The 24,537-nt window shown below is 48.1% G+C and overlaps 1 protein-coding gene across 1 annotated transcript; it reads right to left on the reverse strand.

Annotated features, from left to right (window-relative positions):
• Positions 1–15,190: 15,190 nt before the first annotated feature.
• On the reverse strand, positions 15,191–20,411 carry TBX22 (T-box transcription factor 22; the record flags this gene model as incomplete). Its single annotated transcript, XM_082289312.1, has 8 exons — positions 15,191–15,786; positions 18,499–18,584; positions 18,665–18,729; positions 18,866–19,030; positions 19,241–19,415; positions 19,623–19,724; positions 20,055–20,178; positions 20,276–20,411. The coding sequence occupies 8 exons, from the start codon at positions 20,409–20,411 to the stop codon at positions 15,191–15,193; spliced, it is 1,449 nt and encodes a 482-aa protein (XP_082145438.1).
• Between the last annotated feature and the right edge of the window lie 4,126 nt (positions 20,412–24,537).

The raw sequence follows: 24,537 nt of genomic DNA on the forward strand, positions 1-24,537 counted from the left end.
TGACTATAAACCCCCCAGCAGTGACCCAGGGGAGTCCAGTCCCTATTTATTTGTGCTCCAGTGGGATGTGAACCTTGGTCTTCCAGGGTGAAAGGTTGAGGGATGAGTGTCTTGTTTACCTGTGCTTTTCAGAGAGTGTTTTCCTTTAATCTATTGAGCAGACGCACCATTTTGTCCTGTGGTGTGCAATGGGATTGTTAATGATGTGCTTAATTACTACCAAACCGCATCTGAGTGCCCGATGGCAGCAGGCAGGAGACTCAAAGCCCAGCTGATCGGGCAGGAGGGTCCAGCAAGGCTCCCCCACCTCAGGGTTTAATAGAAACATCTTTCCAGGAGCTCCTGAACATCTCCCTGATTTATACACAGCTTTGATGATGGATAAAACCACATTGGATGGTTTCACATCAACTCTGACTGATGGCTGAGGGCAAACTGGGAGTGAATGAGGAGAAACCAAACTGTCAGTGGATTTTAAAATCCAAATTCAATTTTTTGGAAGTTATTTTCAAAACCAAAAATCCAAATCAGATTCTTTGAGAGGTTCTTTTAAAAACTCCAAGACCTGAGTTAATTCAACCACGGTAGCGCTGCTGCCTTTAACACACCTGAGGATTTCTCTTCTCTGAAGCTCTTATGTTCAGGCATTCACATCCCAAAGGTGGCATTTGGGCTTAATTTTTTTGGCAGTGCTGCAGAATTGTTGTATACATTAATCAGCCAAGGTATAGGGCTCGGGCACATCCTCCACCAGGCACAGACACAATAGGATGGAGAAGGTCCAGCAAACACAGCTGGTGAACATATTTACCATCCACTGGTTAGTCACACTTGTGGAGTTTTAATTGAATTACCTTTGACAGTGAACAGCAAACCTGGTGGGTGATCTACTAAATTTAACTGATGAATGGGCTCCCTAAAATCAATTAGCATCCAGGGCTGGGAGCATGAACACATCCGTCGCTCGGCAGGGACTGGAGCGGGCTCGGAATGACAGCAGCAAATGTTGGCCAAGTGAAAGCACGGATCTCCTGCCGCTGCTGACCCCTGCTCCCCACATGAAAGAAAAACAGGAGCCTAACAGGAGCTGAAAGAATCCGACAGTAAATCATTTAAGCCCTGTTTTGCACAACTGATACAGGATGCTTCTAAACTGCTTGATTAATGCTGGGCAGTATATTAAAAGCAGGACGTGGCAGAGCAAGGAGTCTGTGGCCAAGCACCAGCTCCACAAACACCATCTGCTCGCTTAATTATTTTTGGGAGATTCAGGATAGCAGGGAGCCAGGAGGAATTAGAAATGGCCTTTTTCTTTTGCTTCAGTGATCGGGCCCTGTCTGTGGGCACAGAGAAGCCCCCTCAGTCTTTACGTTGTTTGTTATCTGAATAATCAAGCGATGGCAAAATGCAGGCTGGAGGTACCTCTGACCTTTGCCTCGGCGCAACCCGACCCTGCGTGGGGCTCAGGCAGAGCATGTAATGAGGGACAGCTGGGATGGACTGGAAAGGGAGCACACACATGTCTGAGGGAGAAGGGAGTACACACAATGCCTGAGGTAGAAGGGAGCACACACACCATGTCTGAGAGAAAGGGGCACACACAAATGTCTGAGGGATGAGGGAGAACACACAGTGTCTGAGGCAGGAGTACACCCACACACAATGTCTGAGGGGAAAAGGAGCACACACAACGTGTGAGGGAGAAGGGAGAACACACACACCTGTGAGGGAGAAGGAGTACACACCATGTCTGAGGGAGAAGGGAGAACACGCATAATGTCTGAGGGAGAAGGGAGAACACACACACCATGTCTGAGAGAGAAGGAGTACACACAAATTTCTGAAGGAGAAGGGAGAACACGCACAATGTCTGAGGGAGAAGGGAGAACACACACAACGTGTGAGGGAGAAGGAGTACACACAAATGTCTGAGGGACAAGGGAGCACACACAAATGTCTGAGGGACAAGGGAGAGCACACATACAGTGTCTGAGGGAGGAGTACACACACACACAATGTCTGAGGGAGAAGGGAGTACACACCATGCCTGAGGGAGAAGGGAGAACACACACACCATGTCTGAGGGAGAAGGGAGAACACACACAATGTCTGAGGGGAAAAGGAGCGCACACAAATGTCTGAGGGAGAAGGGAGCATACACAATGTATGAGGGAGAAGGGAGAACACACACACCATGCCTGAGGGAGAAGGAGCGCACACAATGCGTGAAGGAGAAGGGAGAACATGCACAATGTCTGAGGGGAAAAGGAGCACACACACAATGTCTGAGGGAGAAGGGAGAACGCACACACCATGCTTGAGGGAGAAGGGACAACACACACAGTGTCTGAGGGAGAAGGGAAAACACACACACCATGCCTGAGGGAGAAGGAGCACACACAATGTGTGAAGGAAAAGGGAGAACATGCACAATGTCTGAGGGGAAAAGGAGCACACACACAATGTCTGAGGGAGAAAGGACAACACACACACACGCACGTGCACACGCATGCACACCCCTGAGGGGCTCCTGGCTTGGCACAAACTGGAGAAGGCAGAGAACTCTCCACTGGAGCTTTTGGGTTTGGAGATGAGAAGGAAGAGCAGCAAACAGGGTGATAGCCTTCCTTCCCTTCACCCTGTTTTGCTGGATCACCAACTAAACCTTCCTCAGGAGGAAATCTGAGCCAAAACCTGACTTACTGGAATATCGACTTAAGCCTAGACTCAGTCTGGACTAAACTACGTGTGAATTTTATTGATTTTGTTACCAAAATGAAAAGAAAATGTGTCAATTTCAATGACGTCAAGACTGAAAACTGTCCAATGGCCCCTGGAGGTGCTGCATTGGGACACAGCAACCTAAATCTGTGTTTTCTATCCTCCTTCCCAGTCTGGTGCACTGGGTACCACCATGGATCTTCCCAAGTCCATGGAGGGCACAGTGGGGCTTTTCTTTCCTTGCCTTCGTAAGTCATTGACTTTGTGCATTGATTTCAGAGTCAATGCCTGGAGAGAATTTTATTTTATTTTATTTTATTGTATTTTATTTTATTTTTTTCACAAATGGTATAAAATAGTACTTTTTAAGGAAAAATTCCCATCTTGCACAGAAAGTCCAAACCTCATGGGAGACACTGGACTGTAATATCATGGAGTTATAGAATGAGATGAGCAGAGATGGGGTGGAGCAGCACCAGCCTTACTCCAAGTGTTCCACGAGTGCTTTAAAAATGTGACATTTTTACCTGTAAAGTAAAATGAGGGTGGGATCCAACACGCAGTGACCCTCTGCTCTGAAGTGCTGCATAAATTATGTTGTGTTTAACACAAACCTATTTGTTAATTTAATTAATATATAAACAACTGGCTCCTGCCCCTGCAGAGCAGCCCAGGGGATCCGGTGCTTTCTCTTCTCCTGGCTTTGCTCCACTCCTGCTCTCGGAGCTGCCCCGAGGTCTTGCTCCGAGGCCTGGCTGCTGCTGCTGCTGTGCTGACAGCCCTGCTCCAGAGTGCACCTCCAAACACACCATTCCCTGGCCCATCCAAAACTTTGGCTTCCAGACAAACACACGGGAACACGGCTCCAAACACCCGGATCAATCCCCTCAATAAAATTTCATGCATTTTTAAATGGTATCCATCTTGATTTGGAAAACAAAAAAGCAAGGAAAAGACAACGGCAAAAAACCTTCCCAGTGCATGAAGTGAGAAATGTGGCTTTAATTTAGACAACTAATTGCTTCCAGCTGAACCAGCCATTAAAAACAGTTGAAGAATTACAATGTAAATAGATTAATGCAGACAAAGCAACATGTGCACTATTCCATGTCTTCTTGTTACCTACAAAATACTTGGGCAGTGACACACTGTTAGTCTAAGCCACTTGTTAGGTTCTGTGCTAATCAGCTAAAATTAAATAAACATGACTGATAAAAATGACTGTTGTGTTTGAAAATTGATGCACCAACAGAATTTACTCCAGGAGATAATTACAGATGATTAAGTAACAAAGAAATAATTCCTACGGCAAAGGGGGAACGCCAGCGGCACAGGGAAGGGGCACTTCCCAATGCACCAGCCTTGTTGTTTGGAGGGATGAGCCAAAGCTGCAGGAAGGCCCATGGGTGGGCAAAAACTCTGAAGGAGCTTTTCTACCCCAGCAGTCTCCAGTGACAGAATGAAAAAGGGCTGGAAAATCAATATTTTGCTGTTGGAAAAACATGTATGTTTTTCCCCCCTCTTCCCACTCAAGAGATCAATCCCTTCATACAACTCTTTACTTTTAAATGCTAAAAAAGTGCTTACAGGTGAACCATGTAAGTGAAAAATATGATATTTATTAAATAATAATGTTAATTTGAATATTAAAGCTAATTTCTTTTGTCATCAGAATGAAATCATATTGAGACTTGCCTGCTAAAATTCAAAATATTCTTCAGGCAGTCATTTTATGATATTAATTCTTAAAGGAATTTATTATTAGAATAATAATACTGATTGGAAGCCTTGGAAAGGGAGTGTTTTCCAAAATAAAGAATAAATCTGGGAGGGTTTTCACATTTTTTTCTTCTCCATAAGGCCTGTTGGTAGGAACTCTGTGGTAATAGAGACATCCAAAAAATAAATGAAAGGCTTTAAACTGAAAAAGGGGAGTTTTAATGAGATTTTGAGAATAAATTCTTCCCTGTGAGGGTGGTGAGGCCCTGGCACAGGGTGCCCAGAGAGGCTGTGGCTGCCCCTGGATCCCTGGCAGTGTCCGAGGCCAGGTTGGATGGGGCTTGGAGCAACCTGGCATAGTGGAACAAGATGGGCTTTACCATCCCTTCCAACCCAAACCATTCCATGATTCTTTAATTCCAAGGAGCTGACTCCTGCACAGACCTTAACACAGCCATTTCTACACAAGTTTTCCCCCTATTTTCTTTAGCACACTCATATCCTTGAGCATCTCACTGAAACACATGTTCGAGTCAAGATTAGCCCCTATGAAATGAAAATCGCTCGGCTGTAGAGGGGGAAGTAGAATATTATTCTTCATCCTGAATTGAAATATTAGAAGCTGACTCCTGAATTATACTCCGGGGTTACCGAGCTCTAATTGAGATTGAAATTGGGCCGCTATTTTTGGTGCAGCCTGGAAAGCTCCGAGTCTTATTCCCATTTGTGCCGGTGGAAATCCCCACCCATCATCTCAAATTCTGCTCTGCCCGCACCTTCGGGGTGAGGAGAACCTTCCCGGCCCCTTCCTCCCCGAAATAATGATAAATGACAGCTACTCCAAATTGGAGCTGGCTGCTGCTCCTCGCCGAAGGGCCGAGGGGAGGGTGGGAAGGGGCTTCTCCCCGAAAGCTGATTGACAGGCAGGGTCAGGATGGGGGGAGCGTTTGCTGGACCCTGTCAGATCCCAGGGAGCTGCTGACAGATCGTGCTGCCATTCCCTTCCTTCCCTCCCTGGCCAGATTTATGCTGCCATACAGAGGGTGTGGGATAAACTCTGTTCTGCTTAAAGCAGCCTGGAAAAAAAAACCCCAAACCCACCCCAAAATGACAGTGTGCTCCTATAAATCTAATTTTTTTGTTCTGCAGGTGCTGTCTGGAGGGGTTGGGTTTCTCTGGAGGAACAATTAGCAATTATTTCCAGTGCTTTGAAATATTAAAGCAAAGTTGATGGGACTCTCCAGTCCTGAAGTCAGCACCGTGTAGCAGAAACCATGTTTCTGAGCTGAGATGAGGGTGGGGAGGCCCTGGCACAGGGTGCCCAGAGAAGCTGTGGCTGCCCCATCCCTGGAAGTGTCCAAGGCCAGGTTGGAGGGAGCTTGGAGCAACCTGGGCTAGTGGAAGGTGTCCCTGCCCATGGCAGGGGTGGGGACTGGACGGACTTTATGGTTCAGCCCAAACCATCCTGTGGTGGTTGTGTCCAGGGAGCAGCAGGAGGCAAAAATCCCACTGGCTGTGCTGGAAAAACACCCCAGTTAGGGACAAGCTCTTTCCCCTCCTGAGTCACTGGCACCATGTCTGGCTGTGGGACACGAGGGACACGTGACACAAATGACCAGGTCGCAGCTCTCACCTCCCCAGCCCCCGGCTCTCTGCATCCCCAGGATCCCTTTGCACACACATGTCAGGGAGTCGCTTCCAGAGCTGGGGAGAGGTGTCCCCTTGCAAGGAAAACACGGGGCAGGTGCAGGCATTGGGAGTGGAGCCCCTTGGAATTAACCTGAAAGAATTTGATTTAGCCCAATGTATCGATTGGTGCAAACAAGCAAAAAATATATTGGGCTGAGATGATTAAATAGGATGAGGCCTCTTTTTTTTTTATTGTCAGCAGTGAAAAATTACAAAGGCATGACCAAGGAATTAATAAGCAGCTATAAACACACTGCGGGGAAAAGGCTGGGGGAAGCAAAGAGGACCCAAAATAGATTCATTTCCAAATGTCCCGGGAAGCCAAGGAATCCGCTGCTATAAACACAGGAATTGCAACAGGCCACATGAAACAAAGCCCCGCTTTCAGTGGTACCTGGGGATGGCGAGATGGAAGTAATTCCTCTTTAATGAAGATATCGTGATGTGTCCGAGGCTTTCTGTGGAGCAGCAATTCCCGCTGCCTGGGAAAAGGGGGGATTAAGTTACAGGGGGGCTCTGCTGGAGGAAGAACCCCTGTTTGAAGCAAACCCTTTGCTGGCATTATCTGTTTAATGTGTTGCACACCATTTGCAGCATAAACATTTCCAGTTCATTTTAATTTCATATCGGAGGAGAATCATAAAGACAGAGGCTTATTGGTCGCAGCTGCGGGGATGTGGCAAATGCAACTTGAAGAATTATCCTGTCAAAGAGACAGAGCCAGATATTATTGTTTTTTCCCTTACAGTCTTGCCAGCAGTTAAAAAGGGGATTTTATTAAAAATATTCGTGTAATTAAAATCTATAGCCTTAAAAGCCTTTAGAGGAACTGCAGCTAAACCAGAATAACATGTTTACATTCAGATGTTGTAGGTTTGTAATAAAATAATGCTGCATTTTTTTTAAATGATAAAGCAAAATAAAAGGTTTTTTTAATTGAAATCTTATATTTTAAAACATAGGCAGCTTTGAACTGTGCAGTGATTGATGTAGAAGTTTCCTCCTAGGAAATGCCAAATTTGGATGTATAAATTCATCAGTGATGAACTGGGCCACCGGTGTGTCCTGAGAGGGAGAAATGACTTTTATTCCCCACACGTGTGGTTTTAACAGCCAGTGCCCAGCTTTTCAGCCGTTGTCCATCAGCGTGATGGATCATCCTTCCCTTCTCGCACTTCCCAAACCACGGCTGGAGCAGAGAATTTTCCCAAAGCAAAGGAAATATCCCAGTGAAAACCAAACCCAACAGCCACCCAGAGCCATTTCTTTCTTCAGCTCTTTTTTCTTAATTTCTTTTCTCCAAGCTTTGTCCAGTAATAAACAACTGCTGCAATCTGCTGCACTGATCAAAAGAAATGTTTTAATCAGTCCCAGGCTACATATCATGCTATTATGTTATCACTGGAGCAAATCACCCAAAATACAAAACAAAAATATCAGTTTAATATGCTCCAGATCAGGAATGTCTTGAAGAAACTCCCCTTCCTTACAGGTGTGTCCTATTTTAAGAAAAAAAAAGGGAAGAATTAAAGTGCGGGGGCTGGTTCTGGGGCCACGTGGCTGCCGGGGTAGGAATGCCGGGATCCAAATGGGCCAAGCCAAATTTCTGCAAATAAAACACTTTCCTCCACCCCAGAGATGTTTACATTAATATATATTTTTTTTTATTATTATTTTTTTTTTTAAGCTGAGGAGCAAATTCCTGTTTTCACCTGCTGAGGAGCAAGTCCACAGGAAGACCTGTGGTACATGGACCAAGCCCGGCTACCCCCAAGCCGTGGCTCTGGTGAGGGATGCAACCCCAGGGAGACACAGAAGCTTCCAAATTTTTGAGGGAATTTTCCTGGGCCTGAGCAGGGTCTGGATTTGATGCAGGATGGTGGGAGAAGTCAGTGGATGCAGGAGGATCCCTGCCCCATGAACCCGATGCAGGATGGCCAGCAGAGACACTCGCCATCGCCTCCACAAAGTTTTGGCTTGGGCAGAGCTGGATCTCATTTCCATCCTCTGCTCTGTTCTGTGTCCAGGAGACCTACCCAGCAAAATTCCTCCTTTTTATGGCTCATTAAGGCTCGTGGCTCCAGATGCATGAGTGATACTCAAAACCAGTTAAAAAATAAGTGATATTTGGTCATTTGGAAGGCTCCAGTTTGGAGCGGGGTGCTCTGGCTGTCTCACCAGCTGGACCTGGAGACAGACTCCATGGATCAGCGGCTAGGACCATGCATTCCCAGAGGGATCATTCATACATGTTGGATTGAGGAAATCCCGACTCTCCATAGGATCCTCAAGGTGTGGAGAGCAGCTGGACATAGTGGAAAGATCCTCACGGACACACATGGCTCAAACACCACCCAAACCCATTTCATGGAATCATGGAATGGTTTAAGCTGGAGGGATCTTAAAGCCCATCCAGTCCCCACCCCTGCCATGGGCAGGGACACCTCCCACTAGCCCAGGCTGCTCCAAGCCCCATCCAACCTGGCTTTGGACACTTCCAGGGATCCAGGGGCAGCCACAGCTTCTCTGGGCACCCTGTGCCAGGGCCTCCCCACCCTCACAGGGAAGAATTCCTTCCTAATTCTTGGACTAAAAACCACCTCAGAAAGTGGGGACATCAGCTTGGGAAGGAGGAACAGCAGCAGGGATGAAGCACCTGGACCTGACCAGTTCCATATGAGCTCTTCTCTGTTCTCTCCGTCCCATCCTGTCTCCCAAGAGCTCCTCATTTGCAATTCCAAGGGCCAACATGGGAAGTGTCAGCACTTTGAAATCACAACGGCTTTGGAAATGCCAGATTTTGTTTCAGCTGGGAATGGAGTTTGGGGCTTTGCTTTACTTTGATTTGGTTTAATCTCAAAAGTCTCCAGGACACAGAGTTGAATTTCTTCTACCAGCCTAAATTCTCAAATTCTGGGAATTCTGAGAAGCGAAGCAAAGGGGGCTGATGTTATCCATTAGAAGAGCCCAGATAGAGACATTATCCTGCTTTTATGAAAGCCAAAGGCCAAGTTCATATTTATTTGAGGTGCAGCAGGATCTGGCTTATATCCTGGACATTACAACATACTGTTCCAATCTCTATTTTTATTAGCAATATTGATAATGTTAGAAGAAATACGATACAGGAAATAGCATATCGACTTTGCTTAATTTTACAGTACAACTTTTAACGAACATAAAGGAAGAATTCAGCAAAGGGCTGAAGCTAAAAGTACTGCTGGTGAAGGGAGACATGTGGCACCTGCATGTCCGGAGTGAGGCAGCTGGATATTAAACATGGATTTGCTTCCATGGAAGAAAAGTTGTTCATAATCAAATTTTTTGAAGATCGTTAGTTCTTCTCTTTGTTAACACTTTCAGACAAGGATTTGCTACCAGAAATGAAGGTATTGGTGTAAACTTAAATCTGTTTATTTTGCACAGGCAGTGATGTTAAAATCCTGTGTGAATATTTCTAGGGAAAGACATGTGAAATTCTTTCATTGCAGGGAGAAAAATCCCTCATTCCAGCCCCAAATCTCAAGTCCTGTGAGAGGATGGGACCTTACTGGACTCACTTGAAGGTGTCTTTGATTGTTCCCACAGCTTTAGAGGGCACAGGAGGCTCTGCTCCTTGCATCCCATTGCCTGATATTTAATAATAGTAATAATAATAATAATAATAATTCACTATTATATGGATATGAACCATTTAGCACTTGAAACATTGCTTTGTATCTGGATTTATGCTCTTTTTTACATTTAAAAGGCACTCAGCACAGAGGGTGTGGTTGTGCCATTAAGGATAAACCAGATCCAGTCCAGCCTCCTGGATTGCTCCATTTTGTCCTGGAATTGAAAACACCCAGGAAACACAACCCCAGCCCCAAAATTTAACAAACTGCCTTAAACCTACAGGGTGGTTAAAGCAATATATGGTGGAAGATAATGGTTTAAACCACTGAGTGCTTGAGATGATGGGGGCACAGCCAGGGCAGGATCATGGTTCACTGTTTAACAACCACCCAAACCTGACTAAAAAAGGCTATTTCTGCTGGTTTCAGGCTGCAGGTCCAGGGGGAAGGGATGTAGCAGGTCTAGAGGGAAGGGATGCAGCAGCTCTCTCCGATGGACCAGGAGCTGAGGGCAGAATCCATCCCTGGAGCATCAGCTGAGTAATTTCAGGAGTAACTCCAAGTCACCACACAAGTCCTCTACTCTCCTCAGAGCCGAAGGTTTTATGTGAGCCTGACTGGAAGCAGATGGACCCGTCAGGGCTCCTCAGGCAGGTGAGCGGAGGGGGCAGACGAGCTGCTAAGTGCTCCCAGCTGCTGGGCTGGACCCCGAGGAAATTGTTGGAGCTGGAACCCAGCTCCGAGGTGAGATCTGGAGGCAGCGCCAAGAAGGAAAAAGTTATTTTCTCCAAAACACCATTCTCTGAAAGCCTGAAAAAGTGAGGCTTTTGAAATAAGAGAAAATAGCTGAAAATATCTGAAAAAAAAATGTATCTAATATATCTTCAAACTTCAGAGAGCCAGAAGCTATCCTCAGCTCCTGCCCCCATCTCTGGTTTTGTTCAGGATCTGCCTCCTTAGGCAGCAAATATGATTTTTCCAAGGGCTTCTCCCTATCATTGGTGTTTCCCTCTCCAGAAAGGTCTTGACTTTTACTTGCTGCTTTGTGTCATTTGATTTATAAGCTCAAGGGATCCTTCTCAAAACCTGGACTCCTTCTTGTACTTAATTGCTACAATAAACCGAAAACTTGATGCTTTAGGAGCAAAAATCTGGGAGGAAATTGTTTGATGGATGGAAGTAGACAGTAGGTCCTTCTTGGGAATGTCACCAAAGGGACATGGCAGAGAAGTGGCTTTATAAATAACTGCAAAATTCAGAAAGTCCACGAGCCTGGGGAGAGCAGAGCTCTATTAAGCACAAACAGCTTGCAGGGCAATTCCCAACATCTGCAAAAATCCTCTCAGCCCGTGTCATTCCCAACAGCCTTGACTGCTGCATCCACCGGCATTCACTCCCCAGGGCCGGCAGTCTGGGATCCCGGAAAGGGATGCCTGGAATTTGCATCCCAAAATGCAAATAAACCAGTGAAAGAAAAGGTGATTAACAAGTCAAAGCTTTTATTCACATTGTGAGGAAGGTGCTTTTCCTTTTCCTTTTGGAAATTAATTTATAAAAAATAATTCTTGATGTTTCAAAATCTGTTTTTCCCAGTGGGTGCAGCATTGGCGGAGCACGGAGTGGGCATGGATGGAGTTCCTGCATGTTCCAAGCAATGCCATGATTCCTGACATGGCTCCAAGTCAGCAGTAAAGAAAATTGTAAAATTCATCCAGTAAATGCCAAGGAATGAGGCTTCACTTGTGGCACTGCAAAGTGAAGCTCCATCCACTGAGTGCTCCTAGCACACCCCCACTGGAGTTGGGAATGCATCCCCCTGCACCCAGAACCCAAAATCCATCTGGGATAGGAGAGTCACCACAGCACCAGCGATTTTATAATTATCTGAACCTCTCCTTTAGCTTCCTGAGCTGAGCTTTATGAGTCATCACAGAAGTTGTTTGTTCTGGGGGACAACCAGACACCCAAAACGAAGAGGAAAGGACACGTAAATATCGTGGCCTCATCTGTTTCCAATAGGCTGTGTTTACATATTAATGTGCAATACAAATTTGTAAACATGAGCATTTGAAACTTTTGGAGGAACCGATCACGGCCTTTTCCCTTTCTGCAGCTTTATTGGAACAACATGTCCCCAGCCCCAGCCACACATGGACATGGTTTCCATACTGGATGCATTTCAAATGGTCTGGGTGCTTATTTGTTCTGCACTATCTTGCTATCCAATCCTCGTTTGCTTTGCATAATTGTGATACAAATTATCATCTAATTACAGCCCCAACCTCAGCAGATCAAATGTAAACCGAGGCACTTCCATCACAAAAAGCGACATCCGATGCTCCCTCTATGCCTTTGGCTTCTCCAATAGATGGATTAAATTTGGGTGAAACCAGAGAGTAAACTGCACTTTGATTAAAAATTTTATTGCTGGGTATTTTGTCTCCCGGGATTTTAAATCCACCCCCATGTCTGAGCACCGAGCCCATTCCATGTCCTGGCATTGGGTACAGACATGGCACCTCTGGAACGGCCAGTTTTACTTGCTGAGTGCTATAAACAGGCTCAGATATTCCCCAATAACTTCAAACTCCTCTTGGGAAAGGTCAAATGACTAATAGCTGAGATTGTTCAGCAAGTTTAACCGTTAAAAAAACCCCTTTGATTTTTATCTCCCTGTTCCCATTTAAAAATAGCACTGTAGTCCTGAGGTGATGTTTCTAGTTGCCCATGAAGCCCAAAGAATTGTGAACTTTGAAATGGCCAGAGTTTTCCAATAATGTTTGTGGCAGGAAATACAAAGCAGCACATGATGTGATTGTATTGACAGGCACATGGGCCTGCTTGAAATATCGACCTCGACTGGCCAAGTTTCACGTTCAATAAATCATATTTATTAATCTGATTTATTCTCTTGAGTTCTGCCAATCACCTCCCACCAGTGGCTGTTTTACAAAGGACCCTGAGAGTGTAGATGCAGGTTATCTGCTTTTTGGGGCACATTTATTTAATATACAGGCAAACTCATCTATTTGATAGTGCAAGTGAATCAGCTGAGTCACCATTGTGGATATGGAAAACATTCCTATGCCAGAAGGGCCAGGAAGCTTGGTCTGGTCTGAGGTGGCCATGGTGGCACAGGACAGAGAGCTACGACTGCCTGAAAACACCACCAACATCCTTTTTGTTTCTTGCAGTGATTTTTGAAAGGATAAAACCAGGAGATGAAGGCAAAGGAAACGGAAATAAGCCTCAGATAACCCGGATCAAGCAGCCTCTCTCACACTCTGCCAACCTCTCATAGGGACAAATTGATATTTCTGGATCTGCCTGATGAGCACCCTCCCAAAGTGTGACACCCTGGGACACACTCAGACCTTGCAGGGACCAGGCTCTGGGAGTGTTTTCCATGTGGCTGCCATGAGGGAGGATGGTGAAACCTGGGATCCTACGGGACCCACGGAGGCGCTTTGAAATCCAGCTTAATTCTGCTGGAATCAGCTGAGCATCATTCCTGGTGGAGCAAATCACTGCACCAAAAATATCTCTGCCAGTCACTATCAGTCACATTTTTAACCAAACTCTGATTTACTGGATTACAGCTCATGGCCAGCAACTCTGGAATATCTTATGCAACCGCAAATATTTGGAAAATTGGAAGTTCCCCATTGCACAAATCCGTGACTGATCAGGAAGAGCCTTCCAGCTCTCCAGTAGTACAACCACATGTGGGGGCTGGGTCGTGGTCACTCAGCTGGACAGAGCCTGTCCAGGGCTAGCAGTGGACTTGCCACAGGGATTCAGTCATCACCAATGTTGGAAATAAGGACTCCAGTAGGAAAAATTCGTTTTTCTTTTTTTTTTTTTTTTTTTTTTTTTTTAATAAAAATAGGGAGATTAACTGCTAAGAAACAGCCCAAGAAAGCAGGCTTGTTCATTTTTACAGTTGTACAGACCATTTATCACAACCACCCATTTCATACTGGCATCACTGGGGGCTCTGTGAACACCCAAAGCAGAAAAATTAGGGAAATCAATGTTGCCTGAATTTTATCAAAGTCTCATGAAAGTAAAAGTGTAAATTTTGGTATTTTAGCAGCTTTTGATACTGCTTGTTCTGTTCTGAATGTGTTGTCTGTTAAGAATGAAAATAACGTCAAAACTCTGATACCAGTTTTGATTCTTAAACCTGTGCCTAATCCCTCTATATTGTGTGTTGTGTTTGAAAACACAGGATTAATCCCAAAATGGGGCTAGTCCCAGCCAAGCCTTATTTTCCAATCTCTGCCATCTACCAAGTGATAAATTTGACTTTAGGTAGAGACTGAACATCGACCAAATAAAGAATAAAACCTGTGTCCTGATTTATTGTGAGTTACATGGTGCCCTTGGGAGCTGGAGATTATTTACAGGAATAACAAGAATATCCACAGGTTACAAGAAAACAAACAGGACTTTTGGAAGGAATTGAAAATCTCAGATTCCAGGGCCTGTTGAGTTATAATTCTCTGTAAAGGATCAGTGTTCTCCATCGGACTGAACCGGGAGCATCCCTGCCCTTCCCTCAGGCACAGGCTGGATGAGATCCCACATGGATCTTCTGTGTCTCTTTGGGCTGAGAGCTCTGGGTCAGAGGACGGTCCTGCAGGGCTCCTGGGGGTGTTTCATCCCACACAACTCTCCAAGATGTATCCTCCGTGGCCCCGGCCTGGATCCATCTCACATGGGAGAGATGTGTGACCCCATCCCTGTCCTTCCCACCACGCCATCAAAGCTGGTGCCACTGGACCACGGGGCATGGAAAAGAGGGCTCTGGGGCACCCCTCCAGCTTCTCACCCCATCCATCTTTCCTCCTGCCTTTCTTTACCCTGGCAGCAGATACTCGGATTTAAGATACTTGGATTTATGTCCCCACCCTGATAACGGCGGCACTTGGGTCCTGGAAAATGAGGGACTTTCATGTCATTAATTAGGACCCGTTAGAGCCAAGGGAACTTAAGAACATGCTCGAGTGCTTGGCCAGATGTGGCTCTTTTGCCAAGTCCAGGTCCTGGGTAGTCCCTTTGAAATTAGGGATAAAACACGAGTGGGTGAGCAGCAGCTCCCCAGGGCTCTGAGCTAACTAAAGGCAAGCAAGAGAGAGAAAACACATTTGTAGAAATACAGACATCAGCGTCCCCACTTGAGAGTGCAAATAGTAAAAAGGTGACTGACAGTTTGCTCATAACCTACAGCTGTGACATAAATGTGGCCAAAAGGGTCATCTCTGACCCTCCACCCTCCCAATAACACAACACTTCCGTCCACAAATAAAAGGATTAAATGCCTGCCCATCCCGCTCCTGTACCATGCAGAGTTTCAGAGTCAATAGCTAACAAGCCCCTGGGTATGAAGGAAGGAAGGACTTGCTTTACATAGCAACACTCAGAAATATTCTCTGATCCCACTAAAGGCAGTGGTTAATTGTGGGGTGCCAGTTGGAGTGATTGCATCTGCCGTCCCTCAAAGCAGCCGGAATGCTGTCACTCACTTTGAAATGCCCTGCTGCATTCATCAGTCTGGATGGCACAGAGAAGTTATAACCATACACGCCATATGGAGGATGTAAAGAACAGTTAAGTGCTTCCCGAGCAATGGGACTTGATGGGAAAATGTTTCCAGATGCATGTAATCCATACAGCATTTGACCAGCAGAACCGGGGGCTTGTAGGCACTGAGTGTTTAAGTCTTCGGCTTTGGCATTTTTCAGGGAAGACAGTTTGGGCATATCCACCATGAAGTGGGGTAGAAGATGTGGGTTAGTGGCTCCCAGTTTTTCGTGGCTCGGAAAGAGGAGTGCCTGTTGTCTCAAGAAGCTTGTGGGGCAGATCTTGTAGTAGAGGGGCACATTGAGGGGGTGCAGGAAGCTCTCAGGGCACGACACACCCAGGTTACTCGCAGGCAAGTGAAGCGTGGGAGGGGAGCAGGATGGAGACAGCAGGGGGTTCAGAGGAGACGGGGTCCCACCGCTGGAGGCCACTGGAGAAGAGCTGGAGCTCCCACCTGGAAAGGAAAATAGAAACCATCCAGGCTGGGCTAACTGGTGTCCACAGCCAGTCAGCAATCCTTGGAGGAGTCCTGCTCCCTCTCCAGGTCTCCATGCTGCCTGTGTCCATCCAAGCACGAACACGCTCCAAAGACCAGCTCCTGGAAAATGGGAAGATCTATCCATAAATGGTTATTGTTACCTGGTATTTGTCTAAGAACAATATTCCACATGTCTAATCCCATTACTTGGGCTGGGATCATGGTAAATCCAGCTCCACACACCTGGATCCGTACCTGGCTGCACAACCGATAACCCTCCCCTGCTATACACACACACTATTGCTATTTCAGGTTCCCTACTTTTCATGCAAATTCCAGACAGCCTTTCCCCCTTGGATATAAGAACAAAAAAACATATTCAGCCTGATGGAGAATTTTTTTGTACCTTCCTGCTCACAGGAATTGACTCATTTCACTTGGCTTCCCAAGCAATTTGAAACATTCCCCTGAATGCTATCGGTGTCTCCAGAAATTCAAACTCACATGCCACGTGAACGTCCTCCTTGCTGGAAGGGATGAATGAACACTTTCAGGATTCGGGAGAAAAGCAACCCCAAGGAGTAAAAATGCAGCAGGGATGGGATGGCTGCTCCGAGGTGGGAATGGTGCTTGGGAGCAGCCGGCCCTGGTGCTACACAGATGCTGGTTTCACCTCCCGCCTGTGGAGAGCCAAATGTCTGCTGCACATTCATTACCAAATTCTTCCAGAGGGGTTTCCCCCCACTCTTTATTTTAATTTCTTACCAAAAATCACTGGGAAAAGATATAAGAGAATGTGGATCTTTTCGGGCTACTATTTACACTCAATTCCGAGCAATAAAATGCCTGGCTGGTATCTGATCCGCCCTTACACACAACCAGCAACCTGAAATCAACTGTAAAACTGAACCACATCTGCTGGTATAGCAAATCTTAAAAAAATCTTAAACCACAAAGATTTTGGATGCTGTGGAAATTAATTTCCAAGCTCCCAACAAGCAGAGCCTCTCACAGGTCAGCTCTTGATCACAATAATCCGGGAAGGTTTTGCGGCGTGAAGGTCTCACCCTTCCCTGCTGATGACAGTGGCTGCTTCAGTCCTGACATCAGCAGGGCAGGATCCAGTCCTCATCCCTGGACATATCCTGATGTCCTTCAAAGCTCAGGGACTTTGGGTCATGTAAAATGTGGGATTGAGCCGATATTTGTGTATGAGGCAGCAAGTGAAGCCCTACGTGGTTGGAGACAGCAGAGCAAGGCAGGGTCAGTATCTGCTCCACGGTACCCCAAGCAATAATATCATCCAAATTCCAGACCAGGTTTGGGAATGGGGATTGCAGCAGAAAGGACAGAGCAGATCAATGAGCAGATGTTTTCTGCCCTTTCTATTTGGCTTAAAAATAAAAGTTTTATGGCCAATTCTTTCTTCAGCGTGCTGATCATAATTTCTTTTAATTTACCTCCTTGGTTTAGAGCTTTGGGATTTCAGTTTTATGGCATTTCTTCAGAAATATATTTTATTAGGAGTGGAATTGGAGATTTGTTATATTTATATCAGTCCAGTAATTTCACTCTGAAGAAAAATACCAGATACATTAAACAAGAAAAAAAAATTTAAATCCCAGGTAGCTCTAATATTATATGTACAATAATACTTCAGGATCTTTAACATTGCAGTTGCTGTTGTTTCATTCCTCATGCAGCTCATCCACCACCTCCTCTCCCCCGGCAAACGGGTTCAAAAGGGGCTTTTTGCATAAGATATTTTCTAAAAATCAAATTAATAAAAAACCTATTAAAAATACTAATAAAACCAGTACTACTACTAATGGCAATTATAATTAATAACTTTAGATCTCTTTACAGCTGATAAACCTCTTAATTTCTCCCGAATCTGATTTCTTTGTGCCCTGATTTCTATGCCTGCAGAACATGAATTGTTGCTGTGATTTTTGCAGCATTTCCCGGCAGACACAGGGGTGACTTTGTGTATCCCAAGCCTTTGAAGAGTTCCTGACATAAACGAGAGTTTAACTCGCGACTTTAAACCCAACTTGGAGCGCTCCAAAGTGCAAACGAGCTGTCGGTTTTTTCCCTTCGACGCTGTGAATAACCTGTTTTCAAATATTACTTTCTGAAGCCGCTTTTCTGGGAAAAGGCTGTAAAGGACCGGTTGCACTTGTCAGGATGAAGGAGAGCATTTTCCCTGAAAATTTTCCTCCTCTTCCCTGCATTTCTGTGCGACTGCTGCATCCTAAATATCAGATAATTTTATTTTCTGTTGCATATCGCATTTGTCGCCGCAGAAGCCGCCGCTACAGAAAACACGGGCGGTCACCGCTACCACGTTTGTAGTTGATATTCCCAATCCGGTTGGAAGCAATTAGTGTAACAGGATCAAAGCCGGAACAACCCGACTCCAAATTAGCCTCCTGCATGCTCAGATATTTTTTTCTGCCCGTCTAACTCTGTTTCAGCCGGGGGCTGGAGCAGCCCGCGCCCTCATCCTGCTCTTCCCGGCTTCTCACATCCATTTTCACAGGAATTTCGTCCAAACCCACGCGGAATTAACTCCCCCAAAATGCAGGGATTCGTTTTCTGGACGCACCTCGTTATCTTTGATGGTTTGAGCTCCCCGAGGAGCTCCGGGCGTGAGGCCGGGAGAGGCAGCGAGCGGGATTTACTTACCCTGGCTGTCTGCGCCGAAAGCCTTGAAGTCCAGGGCGAGGGGGGGTCTCCACGGGTAGGTCTCCAGGAGCCCGTCCAGGACCCCCCTGCGGGGCGAGAGCTCAATGAACGCAGCCGCGGGGCTGGCGGGCGCGGGGGGCGGCGGCGGGGCGGCCCTGGCCCTTACCTGTTCCTGCCGGGGTCCCGAAAACCTTTCGCGAAGGGATTCCTGTCGATCTTCAGCTTCGTGATCTGCAGGATGAAAGCGAAGGGGCCACTGGGGAGCGGGGCGGGCTGGGACCGGCGGCCGCGGCCATCGGGGCTCTCCATGCCCCCGATCCCCGGTACCGCCGCGGCTCTCCGTCCCCCCGACCCCGGCTCCCGGTACCTGCTGGTTCTGGTAGGCCGTGACGGTGGTGAACTCGGTCTCCTGGAAGGAGAAGGTCTGCACCCCCTCGGCCGGCAGCGACTGGATCTGCGCTAGATCGAAGCGAGAATCCTGGGCGATAACGTGGACGCGGGGCTTGTACTTGTGCATGGACTGCAGGATGATCTGTGCGGGGGGACAGGCGGCTGAGCCCCCCGGAGGAACAAGGGCAGGAAGAAAACCCGAGGCGAGGCTCAGGAGGGACCCAGCCCTGAGCCCCGGGGCAGGAGGGACCGGCCCCCTCCTTCCCGGCGCTGCCCCCCGAGTGATGCTCCGCACCCCGGGGCGATGCTCTGCCCCTCCCCGGCCCCCCCGGCGGGGCTGCCCCACACCTACGTGCCCCTTGTCGTCCATCTCGTTGTTGGTGAGCTTCACTCGGTCGAAGCTGATGATTTGCCTCATCCAGGTCTCCCCCGAGCAGGGAGAGTCGGGGTGGATGTAGAGGCGCGGGGTGATGCAGGAGTGGTCCGTGTTCCCCGCCACCATCCACTGCGAGCTGTGATAGACGTACCTGGCCCGGGCCGGGCCGCGTCAGGCGGCGGGAGCCTGTCCCCACCTGCCCCCCACACCTATAGATTCTATAGGTGCGTGCGGGCCCCCCCAGCATCCCTGTGTGACGCCCGTATCCCACTCGGACCGGGCCGGAGCGCAGATCGCGGCAAGCAGCGCAGGAGGGGTCCCGCGTGGGCGTGAGGGTCCCCGCCGGTCCCCCCCGTACCTGTATCTTTTGGAGTCCACGGGCACGACATCGATGGCGATGTAATATTGCTGCAGCGGCTCCAGGCCCTTCACCTTCACCCGGACCGACGGGAACATCCTCCTGCGGGCACAGGGGCAGAGGCTGAGCGAGAGCTGCCGCTCACGGGGCGAAAAGAGGCTGCGAAACTACGAACGGGCGGCGCGAGGAAGGAAAATCGAACTCAACGAAAATAGCGGGAAAAGGGGGAAACTAAGTGAAATAGCCCATCAGAACAGAAAGGGCCCAGACAACAAAACTAAACAAAACAAAACCAAATCCAAGAAACAACATCACCCTCCTCCCCCCCCCCCCCAAAAAAAAAAAAAAAAAAAAAAAAAATTAAAGGAAGAAAATAAGAAAACCAAAACGGAAAAGCAAAGCCCAAGCGAGGCGGCGGGGGCCGGCCGGTACCTGCCGGCCTTGGTGATGATCATCTCGGTGCCGATGTCGTGGAATCTCCTCCAGAGCTCGGAGCCCTGCAGCTCCACCTGCACCCCGCCCGCACGGCTCTCGGCACCAGCCTTGGGCCGCTTCTCTGCGGAGAACACAAAGGGCAGGGGGCGGCTCGGCAGGCTCCCGGGGCAGGGGGCGGCCCTCGCTCCCCGCCGCGCCGGGCTCCCTCCGGTACCCACCCGCCTCCGGGGCTCTGCGGCCCGGCCGGCAGCCGGGGCCGGGCTCCTCATCGCGACCCTCCGGCACCTTCCTCTTGGCCGAGCGTCCCACCAGGGCTTCCACCGAGAAGGCGTGAGCCCGGGAGCTGAGCGCCATCCCCCCCGGGCTGCCTGGGGTCCCCCCGGGCGGCAGCGGGGCTCAGGCGGGCGGCGGCGGCTCCATCCCGGCCGGCACCCAGCGCCCCTCGCCCGGCCGCCGCACGGCTCCCGTCGGGGGGCAGCGGCCACGGCGAGATCCTCTTGCATCCAACTGAGTCAATAGACGGCTGCAGCCTCCTCTGTTTGTTTTGGAAACTGGTGGGAGCATAAGAAACATTGAGTGACATTTCATGGGAGTAACGGGGGGGTTGGAGGGGGAGGGAGGGGAGAGCCACAAGGGTGGGGGGGAGGGAGAGGGGGAAGAGGGGGAAGAGGAGCCGGCCCCGTCTAGGATCAATAAAAGAGTTACTGTTCTCCATTAAATTGTAAAACTCAAAGAAATTTGACATAATTGCACACTAGGGGCCACTTTTCCAACAAAAGTGCAAATAACGTTTAACCAGAACCAGCGCAAAAAGGAAAAAGAAAAAAGAAAAAAGAAGGAGGGGGGGGGCGGGGGGGGAGAGAGAAAGGGGAAAGATTAATAAAAAAGAAGGAGAATAAAAAAGAGAAAAGGGTAGAAAAAGAAAGAAAAAGGCAGGAAAATAGAAATAAAAGGGGGAGAAAAGTAAAAGAAAAAGGGGGAAAGGGGGATACAAGAGAAGGGAGCCGTGCCCCGCCTCTGGACCGGCCGGGCTGCCCCCACGGGCCGGTCACACGCGGCCCCTCCGGTGTCCCCGGTACGACAGAGCCGGTGCCACCCTCGGGCTGTGACAGCGCCGGGCAGGGGTTCCGGCTTTGTCTCCCGTTTTTCCTTTGCTTTTTGTTTGTTTGGTTGTTTTTGTGGTGTTTTTTAAGGCAGCCCCGCCCGCTCCGCCGCCCCCTCCGCCCCGGCTCCGCTTCAAAGCGCGGCCCCGCCACCCGCGGCAGCTGCGCTGAATTAGGGGCAGAAATCCCCGTTTTCTACTCGGAGAGTCCCGGGAAACTCCTGCGCGGCTGGGCAGGGCAAGGTCGAGGCTGGGGGGCTCCAGCCGGGACCCTCAGGTGTGCAGGGAAAGCGCTGCGCGGCATCTGCGCGGCATTTTCACCCCCGCGCCGGGGACCTCCTCGCCCTGCCCAGGCTGGAACCCCCGCGCTGATTTATTTTCCATCCGGGAACCCTCCCCAGAGCCGGCAGCAAAGGGGATTCCGGGGCTCAGGTGGGTTTTGGGGAAGGGGGAGTGGTAGTGTCCCCGCTGAGCAGGGGGGTGTCCACCCCCCATCCCCTGTACACCTCCGGCCCCGCAGCCTTTCCCTGCACCGGGGAGGTCAGCCGGGACAGATGAGCCTTAACGGGGAAAAAATGCGGAAAGGGATAAAATTCACAGGCCAGCTGAGAAAGCAGGTTGAGGAGGGGGGAGCTGCCACGGGGCGCTGTGGCTTTGGGACAGGCAGGGAATGGGGTGCAGCATTCCATGCTCTGCTTCCAGGTGCTCCTGGAGTCCCAGGGAATTCCTGGTACATCCAAATGTTTCACTTTTCAGGCTTTCTTGTTCTGTTTTTTAGAGTCGGTGTCCTGGTGCACTCACTCCCAAACTCTGGGCTGGCAGCAGGTCTTCTTTGTGAAGAGCATGGAATGGTTTGGGTTGGAAGGGACCTTAAATCTCATCTTGTTCCACCCCTGCCATGGGCAGGGACACCTCCCACTATCCCAGGCTGCTCCAAGCCCCGTCCAGCCTGGCCTTGGATGGTTAGAGGGATGGGGCGGCCATGGCCTCTCTGTGCCAGTATTTGTTCCCAAATGTGTATTTTAATTGTCCTGGACTCACATCCTTGCCCTCAAATCCGCATCCCAAGGACGCGCCTTACTCAGGTCAGGGTGGGTGTTGCCCATTAATGTTAATACACATTTTTATGCATTTATAACCATTTATACCTTTTTTTAGCACACATTTACACAGCAGATTCCTGGCATATCTCACTGGGACAGGGATTTGACCAGGGAAAACACCTCAGAGGAAGTGAATGGGTGCAGATACAGCTGCCAAAAACCCAAGCTAAACATCCAGCCTGGGTATCTGGTTGGAAGTCACCTCCTCCTCCAGCTGCTGACCTTCCTCCAGAACCAGCTCTGGTGTGGATCATGCCTGCAGCCTGACTGGGGAGTGGAAAGTTGGTATCCCAGCTTCCCAAAGTCTGATAGTTGTAATCTGAATTCCAGCTGGGTTTGGCCCTGTGTTGCTCCACGCTTCCATGGATCTCCATCAGCAGTGGCCTCTGATGTGGTTTTGTTTCCTACAGGAATGTCCAGGTGCTCCTGCCCGATGACTCTATGGGGTAATGTCCAACCTACTGCCCATCCTCTGGAATGTCATTTCACAGGTAATGGTTCCCTGTCCATGGCAGGAGGGTTGGAATTAGATGTTCCTTCAGATCCCTTCAAACCCAAAGCATTCTATGATCCCTTGTGGCAAGGAATGGATGGAGAACAGGGCAGGGGAAGGGAATTTGGGGTTACCTCTTCCTTCCAGGCAGGATCAGCCCTAACTATGCAGATTTAATTCTTCTTACAAAGAGAAATTAATCAAATTTTAAGAACATGTTCATAATTAGAAGAGCATAAGCTCATGATTTCAAGGTGACTGGCAGGTCCTGGCCAGTGCTGATGGAAGCCAGCTGAGGGCACTGAGTGTGAACCTTTATCTCTGCTGACATGACATATTATTAAAAAGTACTTCGAGTAATCTTTGATTTCCTCAGCATTGCAACACATTTCAAGAACTTGGCTGGGGATCAACCGAGCCTTTTTAATTTCCTACACTGAAAAATAAAACAAAAATCAAGCCCGATTGAGATGATATAATCAGGAACATTTTGAGGGTTTAGGTCAAATTAATGTGTCAGAGAAGGGTTTTCAGGGGACTTGGAGAGCTTTAATCTGTCAAAGGCTGACTCAGAGCCTGCTTGGGCTTTGTAATCTTATTGTCTTTATGGAATTATGGGATGGAATGTCCTGAATTACCGTCATCAGAGAGTCCAGCAAATAATCAGTTGGCATAAAGTTCAGAATAACTAAGTTAATTTTGAAGCAAGTGTTAGACAATATGCCAGAAATGTTTGCTTAACTTGGAAATGATCTTTTAATACTGTCCCTTAATGTGTGAAAGCACTCAGGTAACCTCCAAATACTGCCTTGCCCAGCCACTTTTGGGGCAGATTTTAGGATATTGAGTTGTTTTCAAGCTGTGCTCGATTTTGCCAAGATTTGCTTTGCATTTACCAAAACTAAAGAAAAAAACCCAACAAAACAAACCAAACCTTCCTTGTGGCTTAGGGGGTAATATTTTAATATCACCTGAACTCAATTATGCATCCAATACTTATCTCTTTTATATCTCCACTCCACCATCAATTTATACAGAGCTGCAATTATAAATTTGGTGCGTGATATTTTTGGTTCTAATGGATAAATTCAAGGATTGATCGGGATAAACTCAAGGATTGTTGATTCTCTACTCCATAAATCATTAGCAAGAAAATATTTATTCATTTAATATTTGGGAAAATGCTGGTTTCCAGCCCTGCAGTCTGTGCTCAGCGGGATGCAGCACCGTTACTCAAACCCTGGCTCCCAGAAGAGCCTCAGCCATTGCTTCTCCAGTGTTTAATAAAATGATGAGTAGTCAAGTTTACAACTGGGTGTGGGTGCATCTCTCTTCCTGCTGGGTGTACGTGAGGTGGGACACACTCTGAGCAATATTTTGGGTGGTGAAGCTGCTCTTCTGTCACAGGGATGCAGCCAGAGGGAGCAAAGCAGAGAATCCTGGGCTGATCCCATGTCCCTGTTTGCTCTTCCCACCCCAGCCTTGGTGGCACCATCTGCCCTTTAAAAACCTTTCCTCTCCTGTAAAAAAGCATTTTAGGAGTGGTTTAATCCTTTGTGCACATGCTGCTAACTTACTACTCCAGTTTCCTTTATTTCCTGCTTTCCCAGCCTTACTGCTACCAGCAAATAAAGAATGGGATTTTTAGATCCAAAGCTATTCACTTGTAAATCAAAGAATCCCAGAATGGTTTGGGTTGGAAGGGACCTTAAAGACCAACTCATTCCACCCCTGCCATGGGCAGGGGCACCTTCCACTATCTCAGGTTGCTCCAAGCCCTGT

This window comes from Coloeus monedula (genome assembly GCF_965178545.1).
Source record: "Coloeus monedula genome assembly, chromosome: 12".
In the NCBI taxonomy this organism is placed as follows: domain Eukaryota; kingdom Metazoa; phylum Chordata; class Aves; order Passeriformes; family Corvidae; genus Coloeus; species Coloeus monedula.